At 69.4% G+C, this 25,979-nt stretch overlaps 4 protein-coding genes across 5 annotated transcripts; 1 reads left to right on the forward strand and 3 right to left on the reverse strand.

Moving 5' to 3' along the window:
* Positions 1-2,177: 2,177 nt before the first annotated feature.
* Positions 2,178-16,708, reverse strand: INPPL1 (inositol polyphosphate phosphatase like 1). The gene is made up of 28 exons (XM_075050323.1): positions 16,473-16,708; positions 12,483-12,546; positions 11,657-11,807; positions 11,437-11,557; positions 11,225-11,362; positions 11,051-11,141; positions 10,513-10,602; positions 10,177-10,275; positions 9,947-10,097; positions 9,590-9,696; positions 9,206-9,308; positions 8,914-9,110; positions 8,443-8,560; positions 7,536-7,632; positions 7,304-7,442; positions 7,118-7,217; positions 6,932-7,020; positions 6,772-6,853; positions 6,575-6,664; positions 6,348-6,461; positions 6,171-6,259; positions 5,975-6,062; positions 5,715-5,870; positions 5,556-5,640; positions 5,072-5,227; positions 4,227-4,980; positions 3,881-4,008; positions 2,178-3,523 (listed from the first exon to the last, which is right to left on the reverse strand). The coding sequence occupies exons 1-28, from the start codon at positions 16,652-16,654 to the stop codon at positions 3,433-3,435; spliced, it is 3,870 nt and encodes a 1,289-aa protein (XP_074906424.1). The 5' UTR covers positions 16,655-16,708; the 3' UTR covers positions 2,178-3,432.
* A 738-nt stretch (positions 16,709-17,446) lies between these two features.
* LOC142041464 (folate receptor alpha-like) lies at positions 17,447-20,009 on the reverse strand. 2 transcript variants are annotated; one of them, XM_075050324.1, is made up of 6 exons: positions 19,957-20,009; positions 19,111-19,246; positions 18,781-18,931; positions 18,340-18,528; positions 18,093-18,228; positions 17,447-17,878 (listed from the first exon to the last, which is right to left on the reverse strand). In XM_075050324.1, the coding sequence occupies exons 3-6, from the start codon at positions 18,925-18,927 to the stop codon at positions 17,595-17,597; spliced, it is 756 nt and encodes a 251-aa protein (XP_074906425.1). In that variant the 5' UTR covers positions 18,928-18,931; positions 19,111-19,246; positions 19,957-20,009; the 3' UTR covers positions 17,447-17,594. The 2 variants fall into 2 exon arrangements, with proteins under 2 accessions (XP_074906425.1, XP_074906426.1); XM_075050325.1 differs by lacking the exon at positions 19,957-20,009 and having other exon boundaries at positions 18,781-18,934; positions 19,111-19,421.
* Positions 20,010-20,134: 125 nt separating this feature from the next.
* Positions 20,135-22,516, forward strand: ANAPC15 (anaphase promoting complex subunit 15). The gene is made up of 4 exons (XM_075050327.1): positions 20,135-20,366; positions 21,686-21,745; positions 21,859-21,996; positions 22,225-22,516. Exons 1-4 carry the CDS (start codon positions 20,247-20,249, stop codon positions 22,270-22,272), a joined length of 366 nt encoding a protein of 121 aa, XP_074906428.1. The 5' UTR covers positions 20,135-20,246; the 3' UTR covers positions 22,273-22,516.
* A 290-nt stretch (positions 22,517-22,806) lies between these two features.
* Positions 22,807-24,803, reverse strand: LOC142041559 (transmembrane O-methyltransferase homolog). Its single transcript, XM_075050476.1, has 3 exons — positions 24,542-24,803; positions 23,428-23,624; positions 22,807-23,127 (listed from the first exon to the last, which is right to left on the reverse strand). The coding sequence occupies exons 1-3, from the start codon at positions 24,801-24,803 to the stop codon at positions 22,807-22,809; spliced, it is 780 nt and encodes a 259-aa protein (XP_074906577.1).
* Between the last annotated feature and the right edge of the window lie 1,176 nt (positions 24,804-25,979).

Genomic DNA, 25,979 nt, shown 5'->3' on the forward strand with positions numbered 1-25,979 from the left:
TGTGCCGGTCACCGGATCCGGCTGCCCCGAACCCCCCCGGCCCCCCACTGCCGGCCCCTGCCCACCGCGCCGATGCTCCCACCGTGGACCCAGCGACGATGCTCCGGCAAACGGCTGCCGGCAGGGAGATGGACCGGGGACCCCCCCAGCCCTGCCCAGCTGCCGGCACCCAAGGCTGCTCCCCGAGGGGGCCACGGGACCCCCCACCCTCTCCCGGACCCTGTGCCGACAGGACGGACCCGGAGCTGGGGGCAGCCCCCGCCGATGGCTCCCACCGGCACCACCCACCCACGGGTGCTGTGGGACCACGGGGGTGCAAATGGGGGGGGGGCAGCAGCCCCTGGCCCAGCCGGCATGCCTGGGCAGAGCCATCGCTCCGGCATGCTTTCGGGGGGAGTCCCGGTGCACCCCAAGGGTGGGGGCAGCTATGGGGCTCCCCACGGCACTGCGGGCGCTCCGGCATCATGGTGGCCCCCCCGGGAGCCCCCCCACCACGGGCCATGCCGCTGGGCTGGGGACAAGGAAGCACTTTAGGGCTGGGGGTTTTGGGGGCCACGGGGTGAGCAGTGCCGGGGAATTTGATAGCAAGAGCCTCCCTTTGGCGTGGGGGAGTGATGCACACCCCCCCCCAAATCCTGCGGACACGGATTTGCCTCCCTGCCCCCCCCCCCAGCAGCACCCCAGCCCGGCAGAACTGGAAGGGAGGAAACACCCCCACACCCCCCGGGGTGCAACGAGATTTTGGGGTGCAAATGCAGGACTGGGGCTTTCCGCTCGCCGGCAATGCCGTGGATGCTGCCAACGGGGACGAGGCATCGGGAACTGTCACCATCCCGCTGTGCCAGGGCTGAGCTGCTCCGGTGATGCCGCAGCTCCTCCGGAGAGGGGCTGGCACGGGACAGACCACCCGGAGCAGCCGGTGGGACCCTCGGACGAGCCGCGACCCCTCGCTGGCCATCACTACCACGCCAGGAGCAGGATGGGTGCTCTCACCGGAGCTGGCACGGATGCAGCCAGGACCCCCCCTCTGGCACATCACCGCTGGGCAGGGACCTTGCAAAGGGTCCCGGGGGAGCCCAGGGTGCAGCTCGGCCCCTTGCACCCACCGCGCCGGTGCTGGCCTTGCCGGTGGCTTTGCAGCACGGGGAGCACCGGCATGGCTGTGCCGGCGTCCCTGTCTGTGTGTCTGCGCAGCGGCAGCGGTCGGACCCCATCCCCGTCCCCTCCCTGCCGAGGGTCCCGTGTCCGTCCCCCCCCCGTCCCAGCTGAGGTGGGTTTGGGTTTCACCTTTTTTCTTTCTTTTTTTTTTGTTTTTTTTTTAACCGTTCTGTAATTTATTGACCCCATTTGCAAATGACACTAATCCAAATAAAACTTAATTTATTGAAGACACCACCAGCCCCCTGCCCTTGCTGCAAGCCCCTCCCCCGCCAAGGCTGCAGGTGGTGGGGGTCTCCCTCAGCCCCCCAAGACCCCCCTATGCCAGCAGGGGACCCCCAGGCAATGCCAGGGGTGCCGCAGACCCCCAGCACCTTAGGGATGTTTCAGGTGTCGTCCCCCCCCCGCAAAAGACCCCAAGCAGCTGCAGGGACCTGGGGTAGCACCCCACGAGCAGCCCCCCCCCGAGTCCAGGGAGAGAGGGTTGCCCCACGCAGCCCCCCTCGGGGGGCTGGTGATGGAGAAGGTCCTGGAGGGCACCGGGATGGCGGCAAGCAGGATCCCGGGGCACAGAGTAGTGAGGGGGGGGTGGTCTGCGGCAAGAGGAGCTGGGGGGGGGGCAGGGTCCTGCACGCCCCCCCAGGATGGGCAGGGAGGGGACAGGGGGTTGCAGGGTGCCGGCACAGCATGCTCCGTCCAAGGGAGTGCCGGGATGCGCCGGTGGGGTCCGGGGTCGGGGTCTGCGGGGGGTGTCGGGGATGGGGGGGGGTGTCTGTGCAGGGGGGACAGCTGGGGAATGGGGGTCTTCCAAATGGGGCAGCAGAAGTGTCCCCTGCCGGGTGCCCACTGTGCTGGGACCAGTAGGGCTAGCCTGGAGGGTCGCAGACCACGGTGGGACCAGTACAGCCAGCCCAGACTGTACTGGGCCCCCGCTCCTCATCCCGCCCCTTCCCGTGATTCCCATGGGAAGCCCCCCTCCACCCCTGGCACACGACAAGAAGTTGACAATGACCATTGCATTAAAGATTAAAAAAAATAGCTCATGATTTAACAGAAACCACCAAAACACAGAGTACAACATGACAGTATTTTTAGTAGGATTAAGTTCACACCAAATGCCCCGTTAACTAACAAGGGGAAGACTGGGGTGGGGGGGGGTGGGCTGCCAGTGGGGGGGTCCGGACCATCCTTCATCTCAGCCGGAGCGGTGGCAGCGGGGGCCAGACAGGGGGATGGGGAGGGCTGGGGGTCCGAGGCGCCGAGGTCCGGGCACAGGGAGAGCCCGGGGGGGTTCACCCCGGCGAGCGAGGGGAGGGGGGAAGGCACAGCCGGGGGATCCCCACCCCGGGGACCCCCCTGGAAGGGCACTTGGTGAGGCTGGGGGCTGAGCACCCACGGCGGGGGACCCAGGTGAGCACCCACGGGGGACCCGGGTGCCAGCCCCGCTGCCACCGAGGGTGTCGCAGCCCCTGGGAGGGGATGGATCCAGCAAGTACCTAATGGGCAAACTGGGAGCGGGGACGGGGGGGGGACGGGGGGGGGGGATGCCCCGGAGGCACTGGTGGTGGCGAGTTGGGGGGGGTTGGGGCGAAGGCACTGATCCAGCTCTGCTGCGGCGGGACCCCCTGGGTGGGGATGGGACCCCCAGGGTAGGGATGGGCACCCTGAGCTCTGCCTGGAGTTGTCTATGGGGGCTGGCAGAGCCCCCCCATCCCATCCCGTCCCATCCCGTCCCATCCCATCCCACATCCCAGCTTGGCCCCAGCCAGGCATCACAAAGGCACTTGGGTTGTGACACGACTTTGCTCAGAGCCTCCTCCTCCTCCTCCTCCTCCTCCTCTTCCTCCTCCCCGGCTGTGAGGGGCCGCGGTGGGAGCCAGAGGTCCCCAGGGTTCACCCCAAAAACCTCCCTCTGCCCACAGGACCCCCCCCACCCACAAGACAAACGCTTGTCCCTTCTCTCAATAAATAAGAAATAACTTAAGCGAGGGGAGGCCCCATCGGTGGGGACCCCACCCCCCTGAAATTGTCTGACCAGGACCCGCCGCCCCCCCTGCCCCCCCCAACCCCCCCCACCCCGCCGTTACCCAGCACCCGGGGAGGGGGGCGGCCGCGGGGGTCCCGGTGCTCACGCCGGCTGCTGGTGACGGCTGCTGCTGGTGATGGCGGGATGTGCGGATGCGGGATGCTCGGCCGTGGGATCCGGGATGCGCGGCCGTGGGACGCGGGATGCGCGGCCGCGGGACGCGCGGATGCTCGGATGCGCGGCCGCGGCTATTTGCGGAGCTGGAGGCTCTCCAGGAGGACGCGCTTGTGGCCGGGGTCCAGCACGCCGGCCTCCTCCAGGTCCTCCTCTGTAATGTCGCTGGGGAGGGGGGCACAGGCATGGGGCTCGCCGCCCCCGGGGGGGTACCTCAGCCCCTGGGGGGGTACCCCCTCACTGTGTGCAACTTGGGTTGCTGGGTGCCCAGGCAGCCTCCCCCCACCCACCCCATGGGGCTACGCAGCCCTGGGGGGCGGCAGGGACCCCCAGGGGCAGCAGAGACCCCCCCCAGGGCAGCAGCCCACGGGGGGTCTCCCCAGGGCGGGGGGTCTCCCCAGGGCAGGGTGCTCCCACCCAGGCATCGCTGGGACCCCCTGGGGAGAACGCGGACCCACCGGGGCTGGCGAGGTGGGTGGGGGTCCCCGCCGTGCCGTCCCGGGGGGCGGGGGGGCCACTCACCTGAGGAACTCCAGGTCGTCCCAGCCGTTGCGCACCAGCCCCTCCTCGTACCGCTCCAGCCCCAGCGCCCGCAGCCACTCGCCCACGCCGGGCACGGCGCCCACGCCACGGCCCGCCTGGCACAGCGCCTGCGCCGCGGCACCCGCACCGTCAGCCCTGCGTCGCCCCAGCCCCGCACCCCAGGGGACCCCCAGGGTGGGACCCCCAGGATGGGACCACCCTGTGCCGTGGAAGGTCCCAGACCCTAACACCCTCAGCACACCCCCGGCGTCCCCCCCGAAGGGAACCCCGATGGAGGGCGCCGGGGGGGGTCCCAGCACCCTGACCGCCCCCCCCAAACACTCACCTCCTCAGCCAGGTCCTCCTGGATGCTCTCCCGGATGGAGTGGGGGGGGAAGGCGAGGGGGCGGCCGTAGTCGGGGTGCAGGCAGCGGGGGGGCAGCTCCAACCGCCCCCCCTTGGCCAGCAGTGGCGGGGGGGGGGCCGCCCTCCCCTTCCCGCCGGCGTAGTCCACCTCGCTCAGCGTCTTGGCCATCTGCAGCACCGAGCAGGAGCGGTCGTCCAGTAGCCCCCCCGCCGCGGGCAGCCCCCCGGCACCATGCAGCCCCCCGGCAGCGGGAGTCCCGCCAGGCCCCTCAAGCCCGAACCCGGCGCCGGCAGACGGCGGGGGCCGGGGGTGCAGCTTGGGCGGGGGGGACTCGCCGAAGGCGGCACCGCCGACGGCCGGCCGCGGTTTGGGCTCCTCGCGCCCGACGGGCGCCGGCGGCTCCTTGGCGCCGCCAAAGAAGGGGTTCGGGGGCAGCTCCAGCTCCCGCGGCAGCGGCGGCGGGGGGAAATCCGGCGGCGGCAAGTTGAGGGTGCCGGCGTCCTCGTCCGAGGAGCTCTCCTCGCCGCGGCACGCCGGCGGCTGCCCGGCCGAGGGGTGCCGGCGTCGCTCGGGCACCGCCAGCTGCACCTTGGCCTTGGGGGCCGGGGGTTTGCCGGGGTCCCCGGCCGCCAGCAGCTGGTGCGGGACCCCCTCCAGCACGTAGTACGCCGGGTTGTTGAAGCTGTTCTTCAGCGGCCCCGCCGCCGGCTCCGGCATCGCCTCCGCCTTGGATCTGCGGGCACAGGGGTGAGCGTGGCACCCCCGGGCGCGGGGGGAGACGGTGGGTGTGTGTGTCCCCCCCAGCCCTGCCCGTCCCCCCTCACCGGCTCGGGGCGGCCTCATCCCTGGCGGTGCCGCGGTGCGGTGCGGGGGGCCGGGGGGCCGGCGCGGCGTTGCCCTTCTCGGGCTCCTCCGGGAGCTTCGCTGGGACGGCGGCGGCAGCGGGCGGCTCGGCACCGGCGGGCTTCCGCCCCACCGACCTGGGTGACAAGAAGTGTCGGGTGCCCCGTGGAGCAAGGCCGCCCCCAGGACAGGACTCAGACCCCCAGGATGGGGCTCAGACCCCCGGGACGGGGCCAGCACCGCTCTCGGATGCACCGAGCCCCCCCCTCCCTGACCCACGTGGCATAAGAGCCAGCACCGGGACCGTCCCCAACCACGTCACATACACCATCCCAGAGGGATGCTCTGAGCGATGCCAGTGCTCCCACGGCACTGGGGCATGCTTCAGCCCTCCCGGCCCTCCCCGGGACCCCCAGCTGGGGGCCACTGGTTCTCCCCCGCCCCACCAAGCCCAGTCCCCCGTACTTGGCATAGTCCTGGTTGGCTCTGGCACCCAGCGGCACCTTCCCTTTGCCGGCCGCCGTCTCGTCCTTATCGATGCTGATCCACTCTGCCAGGGGATGGGGGCTCAGCGGGGGGGGGTCCCGTCCCCGCTGTCCCCCCAGGGTGTGGGGGGGTCCTCACCGTAGAGCCTCTCGCGGGTGCCCAAGCGCTCGGCGGGCACCCGGACCTTCATGGAGCCGCGGATGTTGCCCGTCTCCTCGCCGCGGTGCGACAGGTAGGTGAGGAACTGCTGCGCCGTGCTGCCGATCATCGACTTCAGGGCGATGACGCATTCCCCTGGGGACGGCAGCGGGGTTGGGGGGGAGTTGGGGGTCCGCATCCCTAAGGAAGCCCCCTGGGAGGGCGGCACGGTGCCAGGGGGAGCCGGTGTGGGTGCTCACCGTAGGACTCGTAGCCATCGAGGGATTTGACGGTGAGCAGGAGGTGCTGGTCCTGCAGGTACTCGATCTCAGAGAGGATGGGCTTCAGCTGCAGGCGAGGGGATGGGATGCTGGCACCGGGAGCAGGGGGGGGTCTCCCTGCCTGCAGCCCCCCCTGCCCCAGCACCAGCCTTGCCCGCCCCCAGCCCTTCCTCACCGTGGGCAGCTGCCGGGACGACCACTGCACCTTGAGAAAGTTGATGTTGTCGCTGCTCTGGCTGTCGTTCTCGAAGCTCTTCTTGAACTCTGGGGAGGGGTGGGGGGACACAGCACAGCCCCCATCAGCCCTCTGAGCCGCCCCCCAGGACCCCCCCGCCATGGTGCCATCCCTCACCTTCCAGGCAGGTGGAGTAAAACTCGATGAAGAACTTGGTGCGACTGGCCGTCTTCACGATAGCCTCGATGCTCTCGAACTCGATGTACGCCTGCTCGGTAGACTTGGAGAGCCCTCCAGGGAGAGGCGAGGCGTCAGGACCGACCCCCCCGGGAGCCCCCCCCCACCTTGAGGGAGAGATGGGACCCACAGGGAGGGGAATGGGGTGTCTCCTTGGGCACAGGCACCTTTTTTGGAGACGAACTGGGACGTCACCCCCACCTCGAAGGAGCCGAAGACAGGCGAGTGGTCGCTGGTGACGATGTCGTCCGTGCACCCTGCGGCCGGTAGGGATGGGGGGGTGTCAGGCTGGGGGTGGGGGGCAGCCTGTCCCCGGGGCAGGGTGGGGGGGACAGCGTCCCAAGGAGGGGGACACGCAGCTCACCGTAGGCGTTGCAGTTGACGTGAGTCTCGGGGTAGGACTTCCAGAGGATGCGGTCGCACCAGGACGGCACGTTGGTGCGAACCTGGCAGGGACAGGGAGTGTGTGTGTGTGTTGGGGGTGTCAGGCTGGGGTCCCCCCCCCACCCCACCCTAGCACCTACCCCTGTGGGCTTCTGCTTGTGCCAGACGTAGGTGTCCCGGGAGCCCCGCTCGTAGCGGTAAGTGGGGGGGAAGGTGATCTCCTCCTCGCCTGCACCGACAGCGGGGTGGGGAGGGGTGTCAGGACAGTCCCGACAGTGGGGGCTGACCCCCCCGGATCCCCCCCCCCAAGCTCCCCCAGCCCTCACCAAAGCGCAGGAAGACCTTGTGCTTCTCCTTCTCCAGGTTGAGCTGATCCACCTTGAGCAGCGGCTCCAGCTCCTTGCGGCTGATGTAGTTGAGGATCTCCTGTGGGGCAGAGGGGATGGCACGGGGTCGAGGGGGGGACACAGCAACAGCCCACCGCCCCCCCTCCACGCCGCCCTCCCCAGCACCTGGATGTCCATGTCCAGGCGATAATTGAGGTCCCCGAACCAGAAGAGGTGGGTGAAGCGGAGGGAGATGTCGAAGGAGCTCAGCTGCTTGTCCCCCAGCGAGAGCAGGCGCAGGATGTCCAGGTAGTTCTGGTTCCTCCTGCCCGGGGTGGGGGACATGGGGGTGTCACCGGGACGGGGGTTGCACAGCCCCGGGGCAGGATGAGACCCATCCCGGTGCGTGGGTGCTCACCGTGCCGTCTTCTCGTTGCCGGAGGTGAGGTGGCAGTTGACGAAGCCGAAGGAGGTGCCGTTGAACATGAAGGAGACGCCCACGGCTCCCTTGTTCCCTGCAGGGACACGGGGACGGGGGCAGGATCAGGCCAGGGTGGGCGGCTGCCCCGGTACCCACAGGCTGCCCACCCTGGGGGGACGGGGACCCAGCTGTCCCCAAGTCCCAGTGACGGGGCACAGTCACCACCCAGACTGCCGGCACCGGCACCCACAGCCCGCGCTGTGCCCAGGCTCCCGGCACGCACCCAGACCCTCCTCGTGCAACGCACACATGGCCAGACCCCTCCTCACACAATGCACACGCATCCAGACTCCTCATCATGCAACGCACATGCTCCAGGACCCCTCCCTGTGCAACACACGCAACACCAGGACCTCCCTCCGTGCAACACGCACACGCCAGGACCCCTCCTTGTGCAATGCACGCATGCTGGGACCCCTCCCCATGCAATACATGCACAGCCAGACCCCTCCTTGTGCAATACATGCTCCAGGACCTCTCCTTGTGCAACACATGCAACACCAGCCCCCCCCACCATGCAATGCACAGGTGCCTGGACCCCTCCTCATGGAACACATGTGCTCTAGGGCCCCTCCCTGTGCAATGCACCCACCCGGACCCCTCCCTGTGCAATGCATGCAACACCAGAACCCCTCCCCATGCAACACCCGCCTGCCCAGACTCCTCCTCGTGCAACACACGTGCTGCGGGACCCTTCTTTGTGCAACACGTGCAACATCAGGACCTCCCCCCGTGCAACGCAGACATACCAGGACCCCTCCTCGTGCAGTGCACCCCCACCCTGACCCTCTGTGCCCCCATCCCTGCATCCCCCCCCCATGTGCCCGGCAGCTCCGGCCCCTACCCAGGGTGTTGGCAATCCCAGTCTTGACGCTGGAGGTGCTGACGTGGCTGATGCGGTTCTCGTGCTCCGGCTTCACCAGTACCACCACCTTGATGTTCCACAGGGACTGCATGGCCACCTGTGGGCCCACGGCCACCGTCAGACCCCCGCTTCTGCCGGGACACGCTGAGGAGCGGGTCCCTGTCCCCCCATGCCATGGGTGCCAGGGAGCTGGGTGCAAGGTGCCCCTCAGGTGCGGACCGTTGCAGAAGCCCCCTCCTTCACCCCGGCGTCTCCCACCAAGGGCTGTTCCCCCACGATACCCACTATCACCAGCACCCCAGCACCACGAGACCAACCCAAAACACCCGGTGTCGGCAGAGCCGGAGCAGCCACAGCCTCCCCAGGAGCCAGAGGGACACCGAGCATCACCCATCTCTACCACCCACCAGTGTCTGCATCCCGTGGCCCCCAGGACCCCCGGGTTCTTACCGGGCGGTACTCGACCTCCGTGAAGTCCTTCAGCACGGCGCGGAGGAAATCCACCCACTCCTTGTCCCCCAGGGAATTCTCCTGGGTGCCAAAGACATAAATGTCGTGGGGGATGGCGACCGTCACCTCGTCCAGCGTCTTTCCCAAACCCTTGGAGGTGAACCACGACGTGATGCTCTTGGGTGGGGGCACGCTGCCTGCGGTGCAGGTGGGACGGGGGGGAGCAGCATGGTCAGGGGGGGACCCCAGGGGCTCGGCCCCCCGCAGCGGGCCCCCCCCCGGCCCCGCTCACCCATGTTCCAGGTGCCGATGAAGATGGAGATCATGTCAGGCTCGTCCTGGTGGGAATGCTTGTTCTTCATCAGCTGCAGGAGCTGGCAGAAAGCCTCCCGCTTCTGCAGGGGGGGAGGCAGTGAGCAGGGGCAAGGGGCTTCCCATGGCCGGGATGGGGCCCCCCCAGCCACCTCCAGCCCCTGTGATTCGGCTCAGCCAAACTCGGCACCTCTTGGACACAGGGGACTGGGCAGGGACCACCCTGGGGACGTCCCCCAACCACCGGGCACCCAGCACCCATCCCCAAGCCCCCATGAGGGACCAGGGGTTAAATCCTGCACCCCCCCATCCCTATGAGAGACCCTCCTTCCTCACCCCCCCATCCCGGCCAAGCACGACCCACCCGGGCACTGACGAAAACGAAGTCTTTCCGTTGCGTTTTATCCTTCTCCTTCTCGAAAACGATGCCCAGTTTGTTCTGCACCCGCTGCGACTTGATCAGCTGCCGGACTGGGGGAGAGCGGGGAGAGGTGGTGGGGTGGGGGGGGCAGTGCTGGGCTCTGGCTGGGCACTGTGCCCCCCACCCCAGCGCCCAGGCTCTGGGGGACACCCAGGGTGGGGACAACCAGCTGCTCCCACCCCACCACCGAGCCCCATCGGGACGCTGCCCCTCCGTCCCAGCGCAAAGTCAGCCCCAGCCGCCAGCCTGAGGTGCAGGGACCCCCCCCCAGTCCCCACCGCCGCATGCCCCCCCCCTCACTCTTGTCGTGGGTGAAGGTGTTCCAATCCTCCTGGGAGTCCTTCTGCTTCTTCAGCACCACCAGCTTCCCCCCCTCCACGTCCACGCTCAGCGTGTACTTCTGCGACTTGCCGATCTTGGTCAGGTCCCCCAGGGTGACGTCCAGCTTCACCTGCGGCGGGACACCGGGTCGATGCCGAAACACCTCCCCGGGGACCCTTCAAGCGCGGGGAGGGGGGGTCGGGACTCACCTCGAAGGTCTGCACCGGGATGCTCTTGGCCTTGCGGGAAAGGGGCTGGGGGGGGGCGGCGGGGGTGGCCGAGCTCATCTCCTGCAGGGCTTTCAGCGCCTGGCAGAGCCGGCGGCAGCGTCAGCCGAGCGCCGGGCACCGCGACCCCCAGCCCCCCCCCAGCCCCATCAGAACCCCAGCCCCCCAACCCCTCCCGCCCACGGGGTCCCCTCCGTGCCACCCAAGCGGCTCGTTTTGGCCCCGGCACCAACCGGATTGCGCCCTGACCATACCCTGGCGCAGGACCCGGCACAGACCCCCATGGCGGGACCCCCACCCCGGCACCGCCGGCCTCACCTTCTTCTCGATGCTGGAGAGGAAATCCTTCAGCACCGAGAGCTTCAGCACCAGGCTCTCCAGCTCCTGCTCCCCGCTCTGCCCCGCCGTCTGAAACCCCTCGGCATGTCACAGCCAGCCCCGGCACCGCCACGGCACCAGGACGGCACCCCCACATCCACCCCAGCCCCCCAGAAGGGCACGAGCCCCCTGGCACCGTGGGACGGGGCAGGATGGGACCCCCCAGATCCACCCCAGCCCCCCAGAAGGGCACGACCCCCCTGGCACCGTGGGACGGGGCAGGGTGGGACGCCCCGGATTCACTCCAGCCCCCCAGAGGGGCAGGACCCCCCTGGCACCGTGGGACGGGGCAGGATGGGACCCCCCGGATTCACTCCAGCCCCCCAGAGGGGCAGGACCCCCCCGGCACCATGGGACAGGGCACGACGGGTGGGTGTTTCTCCGCTGGCTTTCCCACCACCCACGCGTCCCCGTGGATGGTGCCGTGGCGTGTCCGTGGGCACAGCCCCCACGGGTGGTGGGGATGGCAGCCCCTCACCTGCTGCAGGATTTTGGAGACCATGGGGGAGCTCTGCTGGTCAAACACCTTGGAGAGGATCTCCAGCCCCGCCAGCACCTTGTCCACCTCGCTGGGGAGGGAGAGAGGAACGGGCTCGGCAGGCGGCACGGCCGGTCGTCTGTCCGTCCGTCCGTCCCGGTGCCCGGCACCCACCTGTGCAGCCGTTTGCAGGAGGTGACGAGGGTCTTGTTGAGGTGGGGGAGGCTGCTGGCCCCCCCCTTCACCGCCTCCAGGTCCAGCGAGTAGCTGCCCTTCAGGTACTCGTGGGAGATGCTGCTCAGGCCGTTGGTGCTGCAGGGAGGGAGCCCGGAGGGTGAAGAGCCGGCAGGGACGGGCAGGGGACGGGCAGGGGTGAAGCCCCTCACCTCTCCGCCGTCCCCTCCGGCACAGCCGGCCCCAGGCCGGTGGGGCTGAGCCCTGCCGAGGTGCTGGAGAAGCTGGTGGAGCCGGAGCGCGGCGGTAACGGCGGCTTTTCATCCTCTCCGTCTGCAACGGGGCGATGGTGGAGGGGGGGGTCGGTCACGGCCCCAACGGGGACCGGGGGTCCCGGGACCCCATCCGCTCACCCGGGTCACCCTGCCGTACCCGAGTAGTCCCTCTCCTCCGCGTTCTCCTTCTCCTTCTCCCTCTCGACGGGGAAAAGGAGGGTGCAGACCAGCCCCTGGTTGGGCTGCAGGTACAGGGCGATCAGCTCGCTCAGCGTCTTGAAGCGTCTCACCTGCACCCCCTGCGACGTCTGCGGGGACACGGGGACCCTCAGCGCCTGCCGGCGGGCTCACCCAGGACCCCCCCTCCCATGCAGGGACACCCCCCCCCCTACAAGATTCGGGGGGGGGGGGGGCTGACCCCGGGAGCCCCAAAGCTGAGCCCCGTGGGGAGCGGGGTCCGGTGCACGTGGCAGCCCGCCGCAGTGCCGTGGCTGCGTGCCGGCAGGGCTGGCAGGGTGCAGGCAGCAGGCAACAGGCAGCAGCCATCCCTCGGCCTCCTCCCTCCCGGGGGCGGCTTTTTCCTGCCTGCCCGGACGGCACAAAGGGGTTTCTGTTGCTCTAAAAATACCCGGCGACGCCGGCCGGCCAAAATGGGTGCTGCCGAATCGTCCGGCCGTGCCGGAGAGCCGGGCACGCTCGTGGCACGGGGCCGAGGACGAGCCCCGCTCCCCGCACCCAGCCCCACGGGAGAGGCGGGGGGCAGGGAGCTCTCAATGGGGTGCTGTGCCCACCCAGCACCAGCCCACCCCCCCAACCAGCACCCCCAGCAAGGAGCTGGGTGCGGGTTGGGGGTCCCAGCACCCAGACCCCCCGCAGCCCACGCCAGGACCACCCCCCCACACACTGCTTCCCGTAAGGGGGTGCCCCTGCTCCCAAAGAGCCGGGGGGTGGTCCGTGTCATGGTGCGGGGGGGCAATGCCCACCTGCACGGCCAGGAAATCCTCCTCGTCGGGCAGGATGCGGTAGGTGTGGACGTGCTTCTGGAACCTGCAGGCAGCCGGGACGGGGAGGGTGTCAGGCAGAGGATGCCGGGGGACACACACATGGCATCCCCCCACCTGCCTGCACGGCCCCCCTTAGACCCGGGGGGACGCCAGGCCCCCGTCCCGTGGGACCCTCATGCCACCGGCTGGGCACGAGCATCCACAGCGGGAAGGAGCTCCAGTACCACCATTGCCTATGGCATGCAACGAGCTGCCAGGTCTCAGCCCAGCTCCCACAGGAAAATGCCTGCAGGATGGGTGCCGGGGGTCCCAGATGGGTGCTGGGGGTCCCAGAGCGACCCCCCCGCTTGCTCCAAGGGAGCCCCCCCACCCAACACCCCCATGTCCTCAGGCAGTGCCGCAGCCTGCCCCATGCCACGCCACGGTCCCAGCTCCGCTGCCCGTCGGCGTGCCGGAGCGGGCGTCCCCTGCCCGCACCGCAGGCAGGATCAGGCAGCCGCTGGCAGCTGGGAGGCCAGGAAGCAATTTATTTTTCAATGGAAGCTCACAGGAACCGGGGACGCGATCCCGGGGCAGGGGGTGACGGGCGGCGCTGAGAGACGGGGTGCCGACGCCAGCGGGCACGGGGAGCAGGACCGGGACCCCGGGCGCGTCCCCTCCGCAGCAGGGTGACACCGGGAGCCGGGGACCACCGGCATGGCCAGACTCCCCCCCAGCACCAGTGCCAGCGGCAGGGACGGTGGCTCCCGGGCTGGCCCCCGGCCACGGCACTCGTGGAGGTCACCGTGAACACAGAGGCGGCTGTCACCGCGCCAGGGCCACCTGTCAGCTCGGCTGCCGTGTCCCCTGCTCCGGTGGCACCCCATCGCAGGGCTGGGGGACCAGGACGCCTCCCACTGCCACCACGCCGTGCCCCCGGAGGGGGTGCCGTGCCCTGCAGCACCGGGTCCCCCGGTGTCACCCCACTTGTCACGGTGCTGGGTCCCCCGGTGCCAGCCCCCTCCCCATGGCAGCGGGTCCCCATCCTCCCCCAGCACCCCAGGGGTGCAGCACCGGCTCCCCCAGCACTGGGGCTGCTCCTGGGTGCCTCAGTGGTCAGCCAGGGGTCATGGGGGGGCCATGGGGAACCCCCCAACTGAGGGGGAGCTGAATGGGAACCTGCTAGGGGGGCCTGTATAGAAAACCCTGCTGGGGAGAGGTAAGGGGGTCCGTATGGGAAACCACTGCTGGGGGATCTGGGGGGTTTCCAACTCAAAGGAGTCCTGGGGGGGTTAACATGGGAGACCCCCAACTGGCGTCAGGGGGCTCTGTATGGGGACCCTCAGTTGGTGGGATTGGGGGGGGCACAGAGAGACCCCCAGCTGGGGAGGGGAGCACAAGGGGTCTCTGTGGGAAGCCCTAAAGCACAGTCAGGGTCTCCATAGCAGAAACCCCAATGGGGGGGGTGATGGGGGGGCTGTATGGGGAACCCCAGCACAGGGTCAATATGGGGAACCCCAAATTGGGGGGGCAAGGGGGGTCCATAGGAAGAACCCCAGCTGGGGGGAAAGCACAGGGGGGTCTCCATGGGTAACCTTGGGCAGGGGGCCTATAGGGACCACCAGCACAGGGGTCAGTATGGGGGACCCCAGCTGGAGGGGGGTGACCCCCACAGGCGCCATCCGGGGGGGGGGCACCCCCCCAGATGCCCAGCCCCACACCGCTCGCGGCTGCTATTTTGGTGAGTAATGCCAGGAGGCCGGGGAGCGCCGGGCTCATGCCGGGGCTGCCGGCACAAAGAGCCATTATGTGGGAGCGCGGCTGCCGGCGAGCGCCAGGGCTCCCCGCCGCCTCTGCCGCGCCAGCCGGCATCCCGCCACGGCCCGGACGGCACAGCGGGGACCACCCGCGCACCCACCACCACCTGCCCCCCCCGGAGAGGAGGGCACCCACCACCCTCCTCCAACCAGGAGCGGGGTGCAGGAACCCCGGCGAGGGGGGCACCACGCGCCCGCCGGCACTGCTGTCCCCACAAACCGGCGGAGAGCCACGATGGGGGCTCCGGCCCCCCACCCTCTCCTGGGACACCCCACGGGGACCGTCCCCGCCGGCATCGCCCACCAGCCGCCAAACGGCGATGCCGGCGCTCCCCGGGGTGCCACCGCCGCGTGCCGGCACCGCCTGCTCCGGCGAAGCCCGGTTGTGCCGTGGCTGGCTCGGCGGAGGCCGCGGCGCGTCGGCAGGAGGGTTAAAGGAAGACGGCGCTGCCGGGATCCCGGCGCAGTTCCCTTTCCTCCTCCTGCCCCCGCAGTTATTTTTAGGCCCCGGCGGCGGCCGCTGCCGACGGGCTCAGCAGCCCCGGCCGCCCCCGCGCCGGCCAGAGGGCTGCTCGGTGGGACCATGGCACGCTCCTGCCCACCGCCCGGGCAGGGACCCCCACCGGTCGTCGCCACGGTGGGGTCCGGCGCAGCCGCCCACCGTGGCATCCCCAGGCGAGGGGAGATGCCGGGGCCGGCACCCCTCTTACCGCAGCAGCCGCACCAAGACCCCGCTGCAGCCCCCCGACACCCACCCAGGTACCCCCGATGTGTCCCCCAGCCCCGTGGCACCACCAGTCGCCAGTATTTGCAGGGGCGAGGCGTGCTATCCCGGCGTCGTGCCGCCGGTGCCGCGTCCCCAGTGCCGCTCGCCACCCTGGCTTCGTGGCGGGGATCCGGCGGCCACGGCCACGCTGCGCCCACGTGGCCGGGAAACCGAATTCTCAAGAGCCACTGGCCACGGGGGAGGAGGACAGGGCCACCACGGAGGCCGCACGCCCTGCGCCGGCACGGCACACGGCACAGCCGCAGGCCAGGGCAGGCCGGCTCGCGGCGGACTCCTGGTTCTCCCTCATTTGCCACGAGGAGCCAGCGGCTGTCGGCGCCCACGGGCTCCCGGGGAGCGGAAAAGCCTCATTTCGAGGTGCCCTCGCTGCCGTGCCGCACCGCCTGCCCCACAACCACATCAAGGTCCCGGCGCCGGTGCAAGCTGCCGGCCCCGAGCAGAGCCGGCGGCGCGCCCCGGGATCGCCCCGGCACGGTGCTGAGCCGTGCTGCCAACACGCCGAGGTGCCGGCAAGGCCCCCGGGGACGGTGGGGCGGCCGGGATCCGCTGCTCGGTGATGGCTGGGCTGCCGCCCCGGTGCCACCGCACGCTCGGCCCCAGGCTGGCACGGCCACCGGGCAGGGGGTGGCAAGACCCCGGGGCTGTCGGCACTCGTCCGTGGACCAGCACCAGCCACCGAGCCCCCCAGCGTGACCCACGGGCACGCACAGAGTCGTGTCACCCCCCCCCACTCCGACAGCCCACCTGCGCTGGGGACCCTGCCAGAGATGAGGGCAGGGGCTGGTGCCCCCCAGCCCCACGGGGTGGCTCACGGACCCCAAGAGTGCAGGGTGGGGGCCAAGCCCCCCATCCTCGCAGACCCCCACGGTGGCGGCGTGGGTGCCCCAGCCCCCCCCCTCCTCGCAGACCCCCACGGTGGCAGCGTGGGTGCCCCAGCCCCCCCTCTCCTCGCAGACCCCCACGGTGGCGGCGTGGGTGCCCCAGCCCCCCCCCCCCGTCAGACCCAGCCCTGCTCCCCACGGTGCCTGTCCCCTGCCAGTGCCCAGCATCCCCCCCCAGTGCCCGGGGGACCCCCAGCCCACTCCCCCCCTCCTCCCCCAGAGCCCCCCCCCGGTCTATCTGTCAGTGCGCGGCCCCCCAGGACCCCCAACCCGGGGCGGATGCCCCATCCCCCAGCAGTGCCAGTACCCCCAGACCCCTCCCCACTCCCAGCGCTTCCCCCCCCCCGTACCCACTCCCCCCTCCATACCGCCGGTGCCCCCCATACCCGATCTGCGTGTGCCCCCCCCCCCCTCCGCGGACACCCCACCCGCGTCCCCCAGCACCCCACTCCGCGCTCCCCCCGCCCCCCAAATCCCCCCCCCCGATCGTCCCCCCCCCACTCACAGCAGACAGAGCGCGTAGGCCCCCGCCACGCTCTCGCTGTCCCGCACCAGGAAGCTGCCGTCCCGCCCGGCCCGGGCCAGCTGCTCCTCGGCCGCGGCCCGGCTCAGGTCCCGGTGGTACCAGGGCGGAGGAGGAGGAGGAGGAGGAAGAGGCGGCGGCGGTGACCCCCCCGCACCCGCCATGCTCCGATCGCCGGGGACCGCGCTCCGCGCTGGGCGGGCGGGGGCAGCACCGGGAGGGAGGAGGGAGGGGGGAGGGGGCGGGGCGGGGGGGGCGGGGCGGGAACGTGGAGCTTGGGGGGGGGCTCGGAGAAAGGAGAAGGGGGGGGGCGCGGTTTGGCAGGGGAGCGGCTGCGCTCGGGATCGGGGGACACACGCCCCCCCCACACACACACACACTCTGTGGTCGCCGGGGGGGCTGCACCCCGCTTTGTCTGCGGCTCCGCACCCACCCCCAGCCCGCCGAGGGGCACCCCATGGGGTGGGAGTCCGTGGGGACGTGGGCGAGCCCCCCCCCCCCCCCCCGCAGCCGGGTGGGCTCCCGGCCCGCAGGACCCCCGCGACAGCCGGGTGTTGTCCCGTTCCCCCCCCCCCCACCTCAGGACAAGCAGAGCTGGCGCTGGGGGTCCCTGGGACACCCCCCCCCATTTTCCCCCTCATCGCCCCAGTCCCAGCCTGCACACCCCGGGGTGCCGGTGACCCCCCAGGCTCCGAGAGCTGCGGTGGGCGCCTGGGATGCCTTTGGGGGGTCCCGTGTCGTGTGTCCCAGCAGCGGGGAGCCCCGTGGCCCCCGCTTTGCCAGGCGGGGCGGTTTGGGGGGGTGACACCACACAGCCCAGGGGGTCGGTCCAGTTAAACAGGGTTTCACCCCCCCAAGAGGAGCAGGACCAGAGCCCCCTCCCCTCCCGAGCCTCCCCCATCCCATCCCACTGCCCCCCCCCCCCATTCCCAAAGCACCCCGACACCGAGTGGGGCAGAAGCATTTATTCACCAGCCGCATGCTGGGGGGGGGGGGGAAGCAGGGGGAAGCAGCCTGTACAGCTTGGGGGTGTCCCATGGTGGGGAGGGGGCCAGGGGGCAGACGGACACCCCCCTCCCTTCCCGACGTGCTCCTGCCTGCAGCTCAGAGCAGGGCCAGGAGAGCGGGGGGCAGCAAGGCCAGCAAGCGGGAAAACGGGGAGCCGGTGGGGGCCGCGGCGGCGTTGGCTTGGGCGTAATAGCGCGCCACGGCAACGTTGGGGTTCCCCTGCGAGGGGTTGAACCACATCTGGATGCAGCGGCCGCTGCCGCGGCGGTAGGTGGTGTAACGGTAGGAGTGGGACCAGATCTTCTGGCAGAGGTCGGCGGGCGTCGGGAAGACGTACTGGAATTTCTGGCACGAGGTGCCTCGGGGACACTGGTTGATGCCTGGGGGTTGGGGGGGGGGGTTTGCGGTGAGAAGTGCGTGCGGAGGGGTATTGGGGTCCTGCTGCCTTTGGGGTTGACCCTGGCGGACCCCTACCCGGCTGCCGGCACCCCCCCCACCTCCACGGGGAACCCTCAGGCACCGAGTCAGGGGGACGCAGCCGATTCCCCTGCGGTGAAATGGGGGGGGGGGGGTGTCCCGCGCCCCCCCACTGACCTGTGGTCCAGTTCCAGCCCTTGTGCCAGTTGACCTTGCAGGTGACGGCGTTCTGGCAGTCCTCCCACCACTGCTCGCAGTCCTCCAGGCACAGCGGCACATGCAGGATCCGTTCCTTACGCCAGCTGCTGTCCGCCTGCGGGGGTACCCCAGTTCATCCCAGTTCACTCCGGGGACCTCCCAGCCTTCCAGCAGGTGGGTGAAGGTGGAAGGGACGCTGTGGGGGGAGGCGGGGGTCTGCACCCACCGGCTTGATCCAGGGTCCCAGGTTGGGGGAGCACTCGTAGAGACACGTGTCCTGGATGAAGTGCCGTTTGCACTTCTCCGGCATGATCCCACAGTGGTCCCAGTTGAAGTTGTACAGGTAGGACTGGTCCTGGTGGGCTTGCACGCTGGTGTTGGCGGTGCAGCAGGCGTTATCCTTCCAGGGAGTACACTGTGCCGGGACAGCCGGGGCTCAGCCGGAACCTGCCGGTGCTTCCCCGGGCACGGGGTGAGGGGGGCCGGGGGGGGAGACGAGGGCAGACACGCCAGGCTGAGCACCGGCGGCTCATGTGGGGAAGTGGCAGCAGGTGATGGAGACCACGGCGGGGCAGACGGCACCCCCGCCGGCACCGCCGCGATCCCGTCCAGTGATCCCACACCGGGCGACGCCGGTGGGTGCCGGGGTGGTGGGTGAGGACCCTACCTGCCCGTGGAGCTGCCCCTCGGGGCCGGGTGCCGTTTTATGGTGCTTGGCGTCCATGCAGACGTTGAGCAGCGAGTCTCGTACCATGGTGGCCGTGGCGGGAACCGGCCAGGCCAGGAGGGCCAGCAGCACCCAGGTGGCCACCATCGTCCTGCTGGTGGCAACGGAGGGGTGAGGACGGCGGAATACCGAGGGAATAGGGTGCCAGCGGGGATAAAGTACCCCCCTGGTTGCCCCACGTGGGAGCCTGGCGGCACGCCATCACCCACAACCCTCGACCGGGACCACCGGTGGGGGGGGGGGGGTAAGCGGGGGGGTCAGAGCTCTTACCTGGAGGGGTGCTGGGTGCCGCGTGCCGCCGGGCGAGCGTGGCTTATCCCAAAGGTCGCCGCGCGGCGCAACCCTTGGCCACCAATCACGGGACGTTACCCACCGCCGGCGTGGGGCACGGTGGGGGGGGCAACGTCTGTGGGGCACGAATGGGATGGGGTGCTGGGCTCCGCCGCCCCACTCTGCTCTGGATTGACAGGCCCCCCCCCAGACACACACACACGCACACACACACACCCCCCCTGGATTGACAGGCCCCCCCCCAGTCCCACGTGGAGGTAGAATCCGTCCTTTTGGCGCCAGGCTGGGGCCAGCGTCAGCCAAAATTCACTCGTGGCTGGGTTTTTCCCTTTCCCTCCCCTGCGGGTGGGCAGGCAGCCACATGCCCCGACACCCCCCCCTCCCCAACGCCTTTCCCAGCACTGCAGGGTCACCATGGATGCTCTGCGGGGGGGGGCGGCACCCCAGCAGGTAAGAGATACCCCCGGGCGGGGATGGTACCCCCGTAGGGTCACAGATGCCGCCGGGGGGGGGGGTAGGTACCCCTGCCCGGGGGGGGGAGGCAGATAGCCTTTGTGGGTCACCCATGGGGGGGCAGAAGGCCCCCCAAGTGTCAGACGTGCCCCGCGGGGGGTGGGGCGCAGATACCCCTGGGGTAGATACCGGGGGCAGACCGATACCCGGGGGGGGGGGGGCAGATACTTCGGGGATGACACAAGGTGGGGGGGCAGACATGCCTCTGGGGGTCACAATTGCCCGGGGAGGGGGGGGGGGGGCAGACACCCCTCGGTTGGGGTCACAGATGCCCCGTGGGGGGGTCACAGATACCGCGGGGGGGTCACATACCCGCCATGGGTCGCAGATGCCCCGGGGGGGGCGGGGGGGGGCAGACACCCCGAGCTGTCAGTCACGCCGCACGGCGCGGCGCTGACCCCGCCCCCTGCCCCGCCCCCATTCAACTTGTGGGCGTGGCCTCGCCATCCCCCGCCGCGCATGCTCCGTGCGGGACAGCCACAACACACCCCCCCAAACTGCTTCCGGTGGGACGCGGGCTGGGTTATACTTCCGGGTCGGCGGCCGGTAGCGGCCTGCCCAGTTCCCGGTGTCCGTGTACCCCCCCTCCCCCCCCCCCCGCCATGTCCACGCTGTTCCCCTCGCTGCTGCCCCGAGTAACCGAGTCTCTGTGGTTCAACCTCGACCGGCCCTGCGTGGACGAGACCGAGCTGCAGCAGCAGGAGCAGCAGCACCAGGCCTGGGTGGGCCCCGGTGGGGCTGTGGGGCCGGGGGGGCGTTATGGGGGGCTAGGGGGGATGAGGGGGCTGGGGGGTAGGGTCCGGGGAGGGGCGGGGGTGTTTCTGGGGTCCGGGACCCCGTGAGGTGGGATTGGGGTGTGTGTGTGGGGTCCCCCCGCTGCCCCGCTGAAGGAAGCAGAGGTGCTGACTGCGCTTCAGCCCCCCGGCTGCACCAGGCCTGGCTGGGCGGGGGGGAGACCGGGGTCTCCAGGCCGGGGGCGGGGGTCTCGGCCCCACTGCCCGGTGTCCTGCGGCACACGGGAGACAACCACCGCGCTCGCTGCGGTCCTCCCGGGGCGGAGGGCAGGTCCCGCACACCGTTCCCCCAGCCGTTTTCACCGTTTCTGCCTTTTCTTTGAAGGTTTTTTGCAGGACCCCCGAGCTGGTGCTGCTGTCTCGGGCACCGCTGGCCTCGCAGCCAGCCGGTGGTCTCATTGCCGCAATCCCTCTGCTGCACCGGCTCTGTGTGGGCCCTTCCCTCATTTCCCGCCGCAGCCTGGAGCTCCCTGTTGTGTGTGGTAGGGGTTGATTAAAGAGCTGGGGCTGAATCAAGGCTCCCTCAGCAGCCCCCAATTAATAAATTAACCTTTTCCAGAGGAAGGCAGATGAGGATTTCTCTGCCCCACACTGTGAGCGTGGCTCGGTGCCACGGCCCTATGGCCACTCCTGAGTGTGGGGGAAAACAACATCTCTTTGATTAAGGTTTAAAAAAAGAAAATAGCTCAGTGATTAAATTCTTCTAATTAAATAAAATCATTTTGATCCATAATTAAAACATCAGCACCTGGGAGAAGTTCTGAGTCCCTCTGGGTGGGAGGTGCTGGAGTGCTTTAATTGAGCTTTAATTACCTGCAGGGGTTGCGCTCGTCTGCCTGAGCAGGCACCTCATGTTTGCGTTCTTTTTTTTTATAAAGAAAACAGAAAAAGTTTGTGTTTGAGTTCTGCTTAATGCTTCTCAGGCCAAGCGCAGGGACACCCCTTCGCCCCCAGGGCAGGTGCTTCGTTGTTGGGACCACCCTGCCTTGTGCCAGAGAGCGCAGGCAGCTGCCTGCAGCTGCTCTTCCCTGCCTGCTCCCGCCTGGGGACGGGATGGGGGCAGAAAAACTCCTCTGGCAGCTGCCAGCCGGGATTAGCTGCCATTAGGAAGCGGTGCGAGCGCTCGAGGGGCTGGCAGCTGAGCGGGAAGGGCTGGTTTGCTGCCGGGGAGCCGTGCTGGGGTGTCGTGGAGCTGTTGGGGTGCTCACCTCCCTCCCCTCTCCCTCTCTCTTCCCTCCCCTCCCCAGCTCCAGAGCATAGCCGAGAAGGACAACAACCTGGTGCCCATAGGAAAGCCAGCGTCTGAGGTGGGTGCGGTGCTGTGGGTGGGTCAGGGATGCATGAGGATGGGGGGGAAGCCACAAGGGTTGCGCACGGTGTGGGGGGGCTGGTGGGGGCACTGGAGCTGTCGTATCCGCAGCATTACGACGAGGAGGAGGAGGAGGATGACGAGGACGACGAAGACAGCGAAGAGGACTCGGAGGATGATGAGGACATGCAGGATATGGACGAGATGAATGATTATAACGAGTCTCCTGATGATGGGGAGATCAATGAGGTAAATAACGGGGCTGGGGGTGCCAGCCCACGTCCCTGCCCCACTGGGACCCTGAAGTGGGGGGGTCGAGAGTGAACCCCGGCGGGTTGTTTCCTCCCTCTGGCCCCAGCGGGTCCCTTTCCAGGTCTCCCTGCCTTTGGGAGGAGAGGGAAGGGCTGGCTGTTGGGAACAACCTGGCCCCTGTTCTGGTGGTGGTGCAGGGGTGTCTTAAACCTTCCCCCTTCCCAGGTGGACATGGAGGGGGCAGAGCAGGATCAGGACCAGTGGATGATCTGATTCCGCCGTGGCCACAGCAAACCAGAGCCTGAGGAACTGGGAGGAGTCTGAGGAAGAGCCCTCGCCCACCACTGCTCTGGGGCCCTGGGGTGTGGTTTGGTGAAGCTGCTTCTGCAGTGTCCGTTCTGGCAGGGGGGGCTGCATGGGGCAGGGGGGCTTCAAGGTGAAGCTGCCTGGGGGGCCGGAGAGATGCAGTGGCTGCCAGGGCAGCGCTGGCTCTGCCCAACACTGCGGCGGTGCGTTGTCTTTTCTAATAAACTCAGTTTTCAAGAAAATACACCAGATTTGGGGGCTCTGAGGTGTGCCGGGAGCCGTGGGGGGCTGCGCCTGCCGGGGAGAGCCGGGCCACGGGGTGAAGCAGTTTGGGCAGGAGCTGTACGAGGTGGTGCAAGGCCCCCCCTCTTCCCACCGCCGCACCCCACCGCAGACCACAGCAGCCACCGCCTTTCCTCTGGAGCCTGTATTTATGGCAGAGCATGGTTAGCTGGGGAGATGGCGGTGACCGCGGTCACTGGGTGAGAGCTCCCGCCCACCTCAGCGGTTACCAGTGTAGCAGAGCTCGGCGACGCCGTCGGGGATGGCGCGGAAGTACTCCAGGCTGGCGCGGTGTACCTTGCAGCGGTATTTGCCGCAGGTTTTGGCGTACTGCAGGAAGTGGGGAGCCCCGGGGAAGAGGACGTTGTCGGCCAGGACGGTGGCCCCCTCGGCCAGCAGCTGGTGGGTCTCCAGCAGCTGCAGGTCCCGCAGATAGCAGCGCTTCCAGTGGTCCATGAAGACGAAGTCGGCCTTCAGCAGGCCGTGCTTCTCCCTCAGCCGGGGGATCACCTCCTCCGAGGGGCCCACGATCAGCTCCACCTGTGCCGGAGACCCCTCAGCCCCTGGGCTGGGGTACTGGGGGGGGCTGACCCCGCTGACCACAGCATTCAACCCCTCCCTCACCACCACCACCTCGCTCCGTGGGGTGTCTGGGAGCAAGCGGTAGTGAGGGACCCGCCGGGGAAAGTATCCGGCCTTTCCCATCCCGGCTATCCCACCCAGCAGCGGGTGTGGGATGGGAGAGGGGGCAAGGTGCAGGTGTACCCCCCCTCCCCCTCCCTCCCCTGGTAGCAGCAGGGGTAAGAGCTGGGTTTTCCCCCTCCCAGGCGCGGCGCTCACCGTCTGCTCGTCGAAGCCGGCCAGGCGGATGACCTTCTCAGCCACGGCGGCGTGCCGGGGGTCCACCTCCACGGTGTAGAGGCGGGCGCCGGGGGGCAGCCCCTGGGCCAGCAGCACCGTGCCGTAGCCGCAGTAGGTGCCCAGCTCCAGCACCCGCCGCGGCGCCCGCTCGTACAGCAGCCGCTCCACGATCCTCCCTGCCGCAGCCCGGACCCCTCAGCACCCTGGGGGGTGCCAGGGGGCTGCACGCACCCCCCCACCCCGTGTCCCCCCTTCCCTGAGTGGGGTGGGGGGGGATGCCAACCAGTTCCCCACCACCGGGAGGGGCAGAGGATACGGCACGGCAGGAGGGAGGTGAATGGCCGTGCCAAAGCTCCCCGTGTCCCCGGCCAGCCCTTCCCAAGATGCCGGCCCCGTGTCCCCAACCGCACTGATGGGGCTGTGGCTGTGCTGGGGGTGCAAAGTTCCAACAGTGGTGCCATGACCGTAGTGACACTGCCACGGCTGTGCCAACAGTGCCACGGCTGTGCCAATAATGCCATGGCCACATATCGATGGTGCCACAGCTATGCCAATGGTGCCACAGCCATGTCAATTGTACCATGGCCATACCAACAGTGCCACAGCCATGCTGGTGGTGCCATGGCTATACCAACACTACCACAGCTATGCCAATGGTGCCATGGCCACACCGACAATGCCACAGCCATGCCAACTATGCCACAGCCATACCAATGGTGTCATGGCCACACCAACAACGCCGCAGCCGTGCAGATGGTGCTACAGGCATGCTGATGGTGCCACGGCCACACCAACAGCATCACGGCCACATCTGTGGTGGTGTGGCCATGCCAACGGTGCCACAGCCATGCAGATGGTGTTAAGGCAATGCCAACAATGCTGTGGCTGTGCTGATGGTGCCGTGGCTGTGCCAGCAGTGCTGTAGCCATGCTAGTGGTGCCACGGCCATTCCAATGATGCCACAGCTCTGTCAACGATGCCAAGGCTGCACCGACAGTGCCATGCCTGCACTGGTGGGGCCACAGCCATGTCATTGGTGCCGTGGCCATGCCCAGTGCTGGGACCGGCGCGGGCAGGCGAGGGTCGCGCTCACCTTTGACGGGCCCCACGCTGCTGAGGTGCTCGCAGTGGTAGCACCACTGGTCGAAGGTCTGCAGGACGTGCCGGGGGTCCCCGGGGATGGCGTGCGCCAGCAGGTACTGGAAGGCGCGCTGCTCCCGCGGGACACCGGTGAGCCGGTCCCGCAGCCAGGTCACCAGCACCGCCCGGTACAGCAGCACCAAGTAGTGCCGGTAGCGGATCAGCAGGGTGACGAGGAAGGGGATGAAGGCCAGGGCGATCGCCGGCGACACCATCGCGGAGGGGGGGTGGCTGTGGAAAGGGCACCCACAAGGCAGATGCCACGGTGCCAGCCCGTAGCTCCCACTCGTGCCATGAGCTGGCAGTGCTCTGCACCCCCCCGGGAATTGCCTCTCCCGGGGCTCCGGTGCTGCCCAGAAGGTTTGCCCGGCCGTGGGGCTGTGACCGGAGCCGGGCTGGGGTGCTCTTGGGGGTCCCTGCACTGGGGCTGAGGGGTGCCGGGGGGTTGGGCTGTGGGGCTGCTCTGGGGGGGGCACTGTCTGGCACAGCCCCTCACACCCCCCTCGGCACAACTTTGCCGTCCCTGCACCCCATATCCTGCACCCCACACCCCGCACCCTGAGCTGTTGGGGGTTCCCAACCGCAGTGAGGGGCTGGGGCTGCGGGGGTGGCACCTACCTGTCCCCACACTTCAGGCAGCGGGCAGGAGGCAGGCAGGGCTGTGTGGCCCCGAGCGGCGCTGAGCTCTGGTGCCCACTCAATTATTGATGGTGTCACCTCAGCCGCAGCCAGAACTGGCTCCGGTTACCGGGCTGAGTGGGGCTGGGGGTGGGAATGGGGCCAGGCTGGGGCTGGAGGGTGACCCTGGGGCTGGGGTCCCATCACTGGGGCTGGGGTCCTCATACTGGAGCTGGGGTGCTGATACTGGGGCTGGGGTCCCATCACTGGGGCTGGGGTCCCGACACTGGGGCTGGGGGAGTACACACCAGAGCCAGGGGTTGGAGGCTGGATCGGGGGGGCTGGGTGCTGGGCTTGGGGTGCCTGGGTGCAGGGTTTGGGGGGCTGGATGCCGTACTGGGGGGGTGGTGCTGTACTGGGGGGCTCGGGGCAGGGCTGCGGTGGTGGGGGCTGCGGGCAGTGCCCCTCGGGGAGCCCCAGCCGCTCCAGGGAGAGTGCCTGGCCCTGCTCCAAGCCTGGGGGCTCCTCACAGCCTCTCGATGGGCTCTGGGGTGGGGGGGTCCCCGCAGACCCCCCCCGGCACATCCTCCCCAGCACCGCGAGGCCTCAGCCCCTCTCCCTGCTGCCTTCGGCACAGCTGGAGCGAGGGGGTGATGTCCCGCCGGGCTGAGCACCGACACGCTCGCTGCAGGGATGGGTCAGGGAGGGGGGCAGGCGGGACACCCCCCCGCCCCGGGTGCAGGGCACGGGGTGGGCACCCGCTCCACACCCCA

The sequence above is a fragment of the Buteo buteo genome, chromosome 18 (assembly GCF_964188355.1).
Source record: "Buteo buteo chromosome 18, bButBut1.hap1.1, whole genome shotgun sequence".
In the NCBI taxonomy this organism is placed as follows: domain Eukaryota; kingdom Metazoa; phylum Chordata; class Aves; order Accipitriformes; family Accipitridae; genus Buteo; species Buteo buteo.

What these genes read in the sequence shown, in the direction of transcription:
- INPPL1 (XM_075050323.1), bottom strand. Translation starts at nt 16,654, where the DNA reads ATGGCGGGTGCGGGGGGGTCACCGCCGCCGCCTCTTCCTCCTCCTCCT. An exon ending in GGAGGAGAGGGACTACTCGG is followed by an intron (nt 11,558 to 11,656) that starts GTACGGCAGGGT and finishes GCCCCGTTGCAG; the next exon opens with ACGGAGAGGATGAAAAGCCG. An exon ending in CGTCCCGGCAGCTGCCCACG is followed by an intron (nt 6,063 to 6,170) that starts GTGAGGAAGGGC and finishes CCTCGCCTGCAG; the next exon opens with CTGAAGCCCATCCTCTCTGA.
- LOC142041464 (XM_075050324.1), bottom strand. Translation starts at nt 18,927, where the DNA reads ATGGTGGCCACCTGGGTGCTGCTGGCCCTCCTGGCCTGGCCGGTTCCC. An exon ending in AGGGGCAGCTCCACGGGCAG is followed by an intron (nt 18,529 to 18,780) that starts GTAGGGTCCTCA and finishes GTCCCGGCACAG; the next exon opens with TGTACTCCCTGGAAGGATAA. An exon ending in GGGCTGGAACTGGACCACAG is followed by an intron (nt 17,879 to 18,092) that starts GTCAGTGGGGGG and finishes CCCAACCCCCAG; the next exon opens with GCATCAACCAGTGTCCCCGA.
- ANAPC15 (XM_075050327.1), top strand. Translation starts at nt 20,247, where the DNA reads ATGTCCACGCTGTTCCCCTCGCTGCTGCCCCGAGTAACCGAGTCTCTG. An exon ending in AGCAGCAGCACCAGGCCTGG is followed by an intron (nt 20,367 to 21,685) that starts GTGGGCCCCGGT and finishes TCCCCTCCCCAG; the next exon opens with CTCCAGAGCATAGCCGAGAA. An exon ending in TAGGAAAGCCAGCGTCTGAG is followed by an intron (nt 21,746 to 21,858) that starts GTGGGTGCGGTG and finishes TCGTATCCGCAG; the next exon opens with CATTACGACGAGGAGGAGGA.
- LOC142041559 (XM_075050476.1), bottom strand. Translation starts at nt 24,803, where the DNA reads ATGGTGTCGCCGGCGATCGCCCTGGCCTTCATCCCCTTCCTCGTCACC. An exon ending in CAGCGTGGGGCCCGTCAAAG is followed by an intron (nt 23,625 to 24,541) that starts GTGAGCGCGACC and finishes GGGCTGCGGCAG; the next exon opens with GGAGGATCGTGGAGCGGCTG. An exon ending in CCGGCTTCGACGAGCAGACG is followed by an intron (nt 23,128 to 23,427) that starts GTGAGCGCCGCG and finishes TCTCCGGCACAG; the next exon opens with GTGGAGCTGATCGTGGGCCC.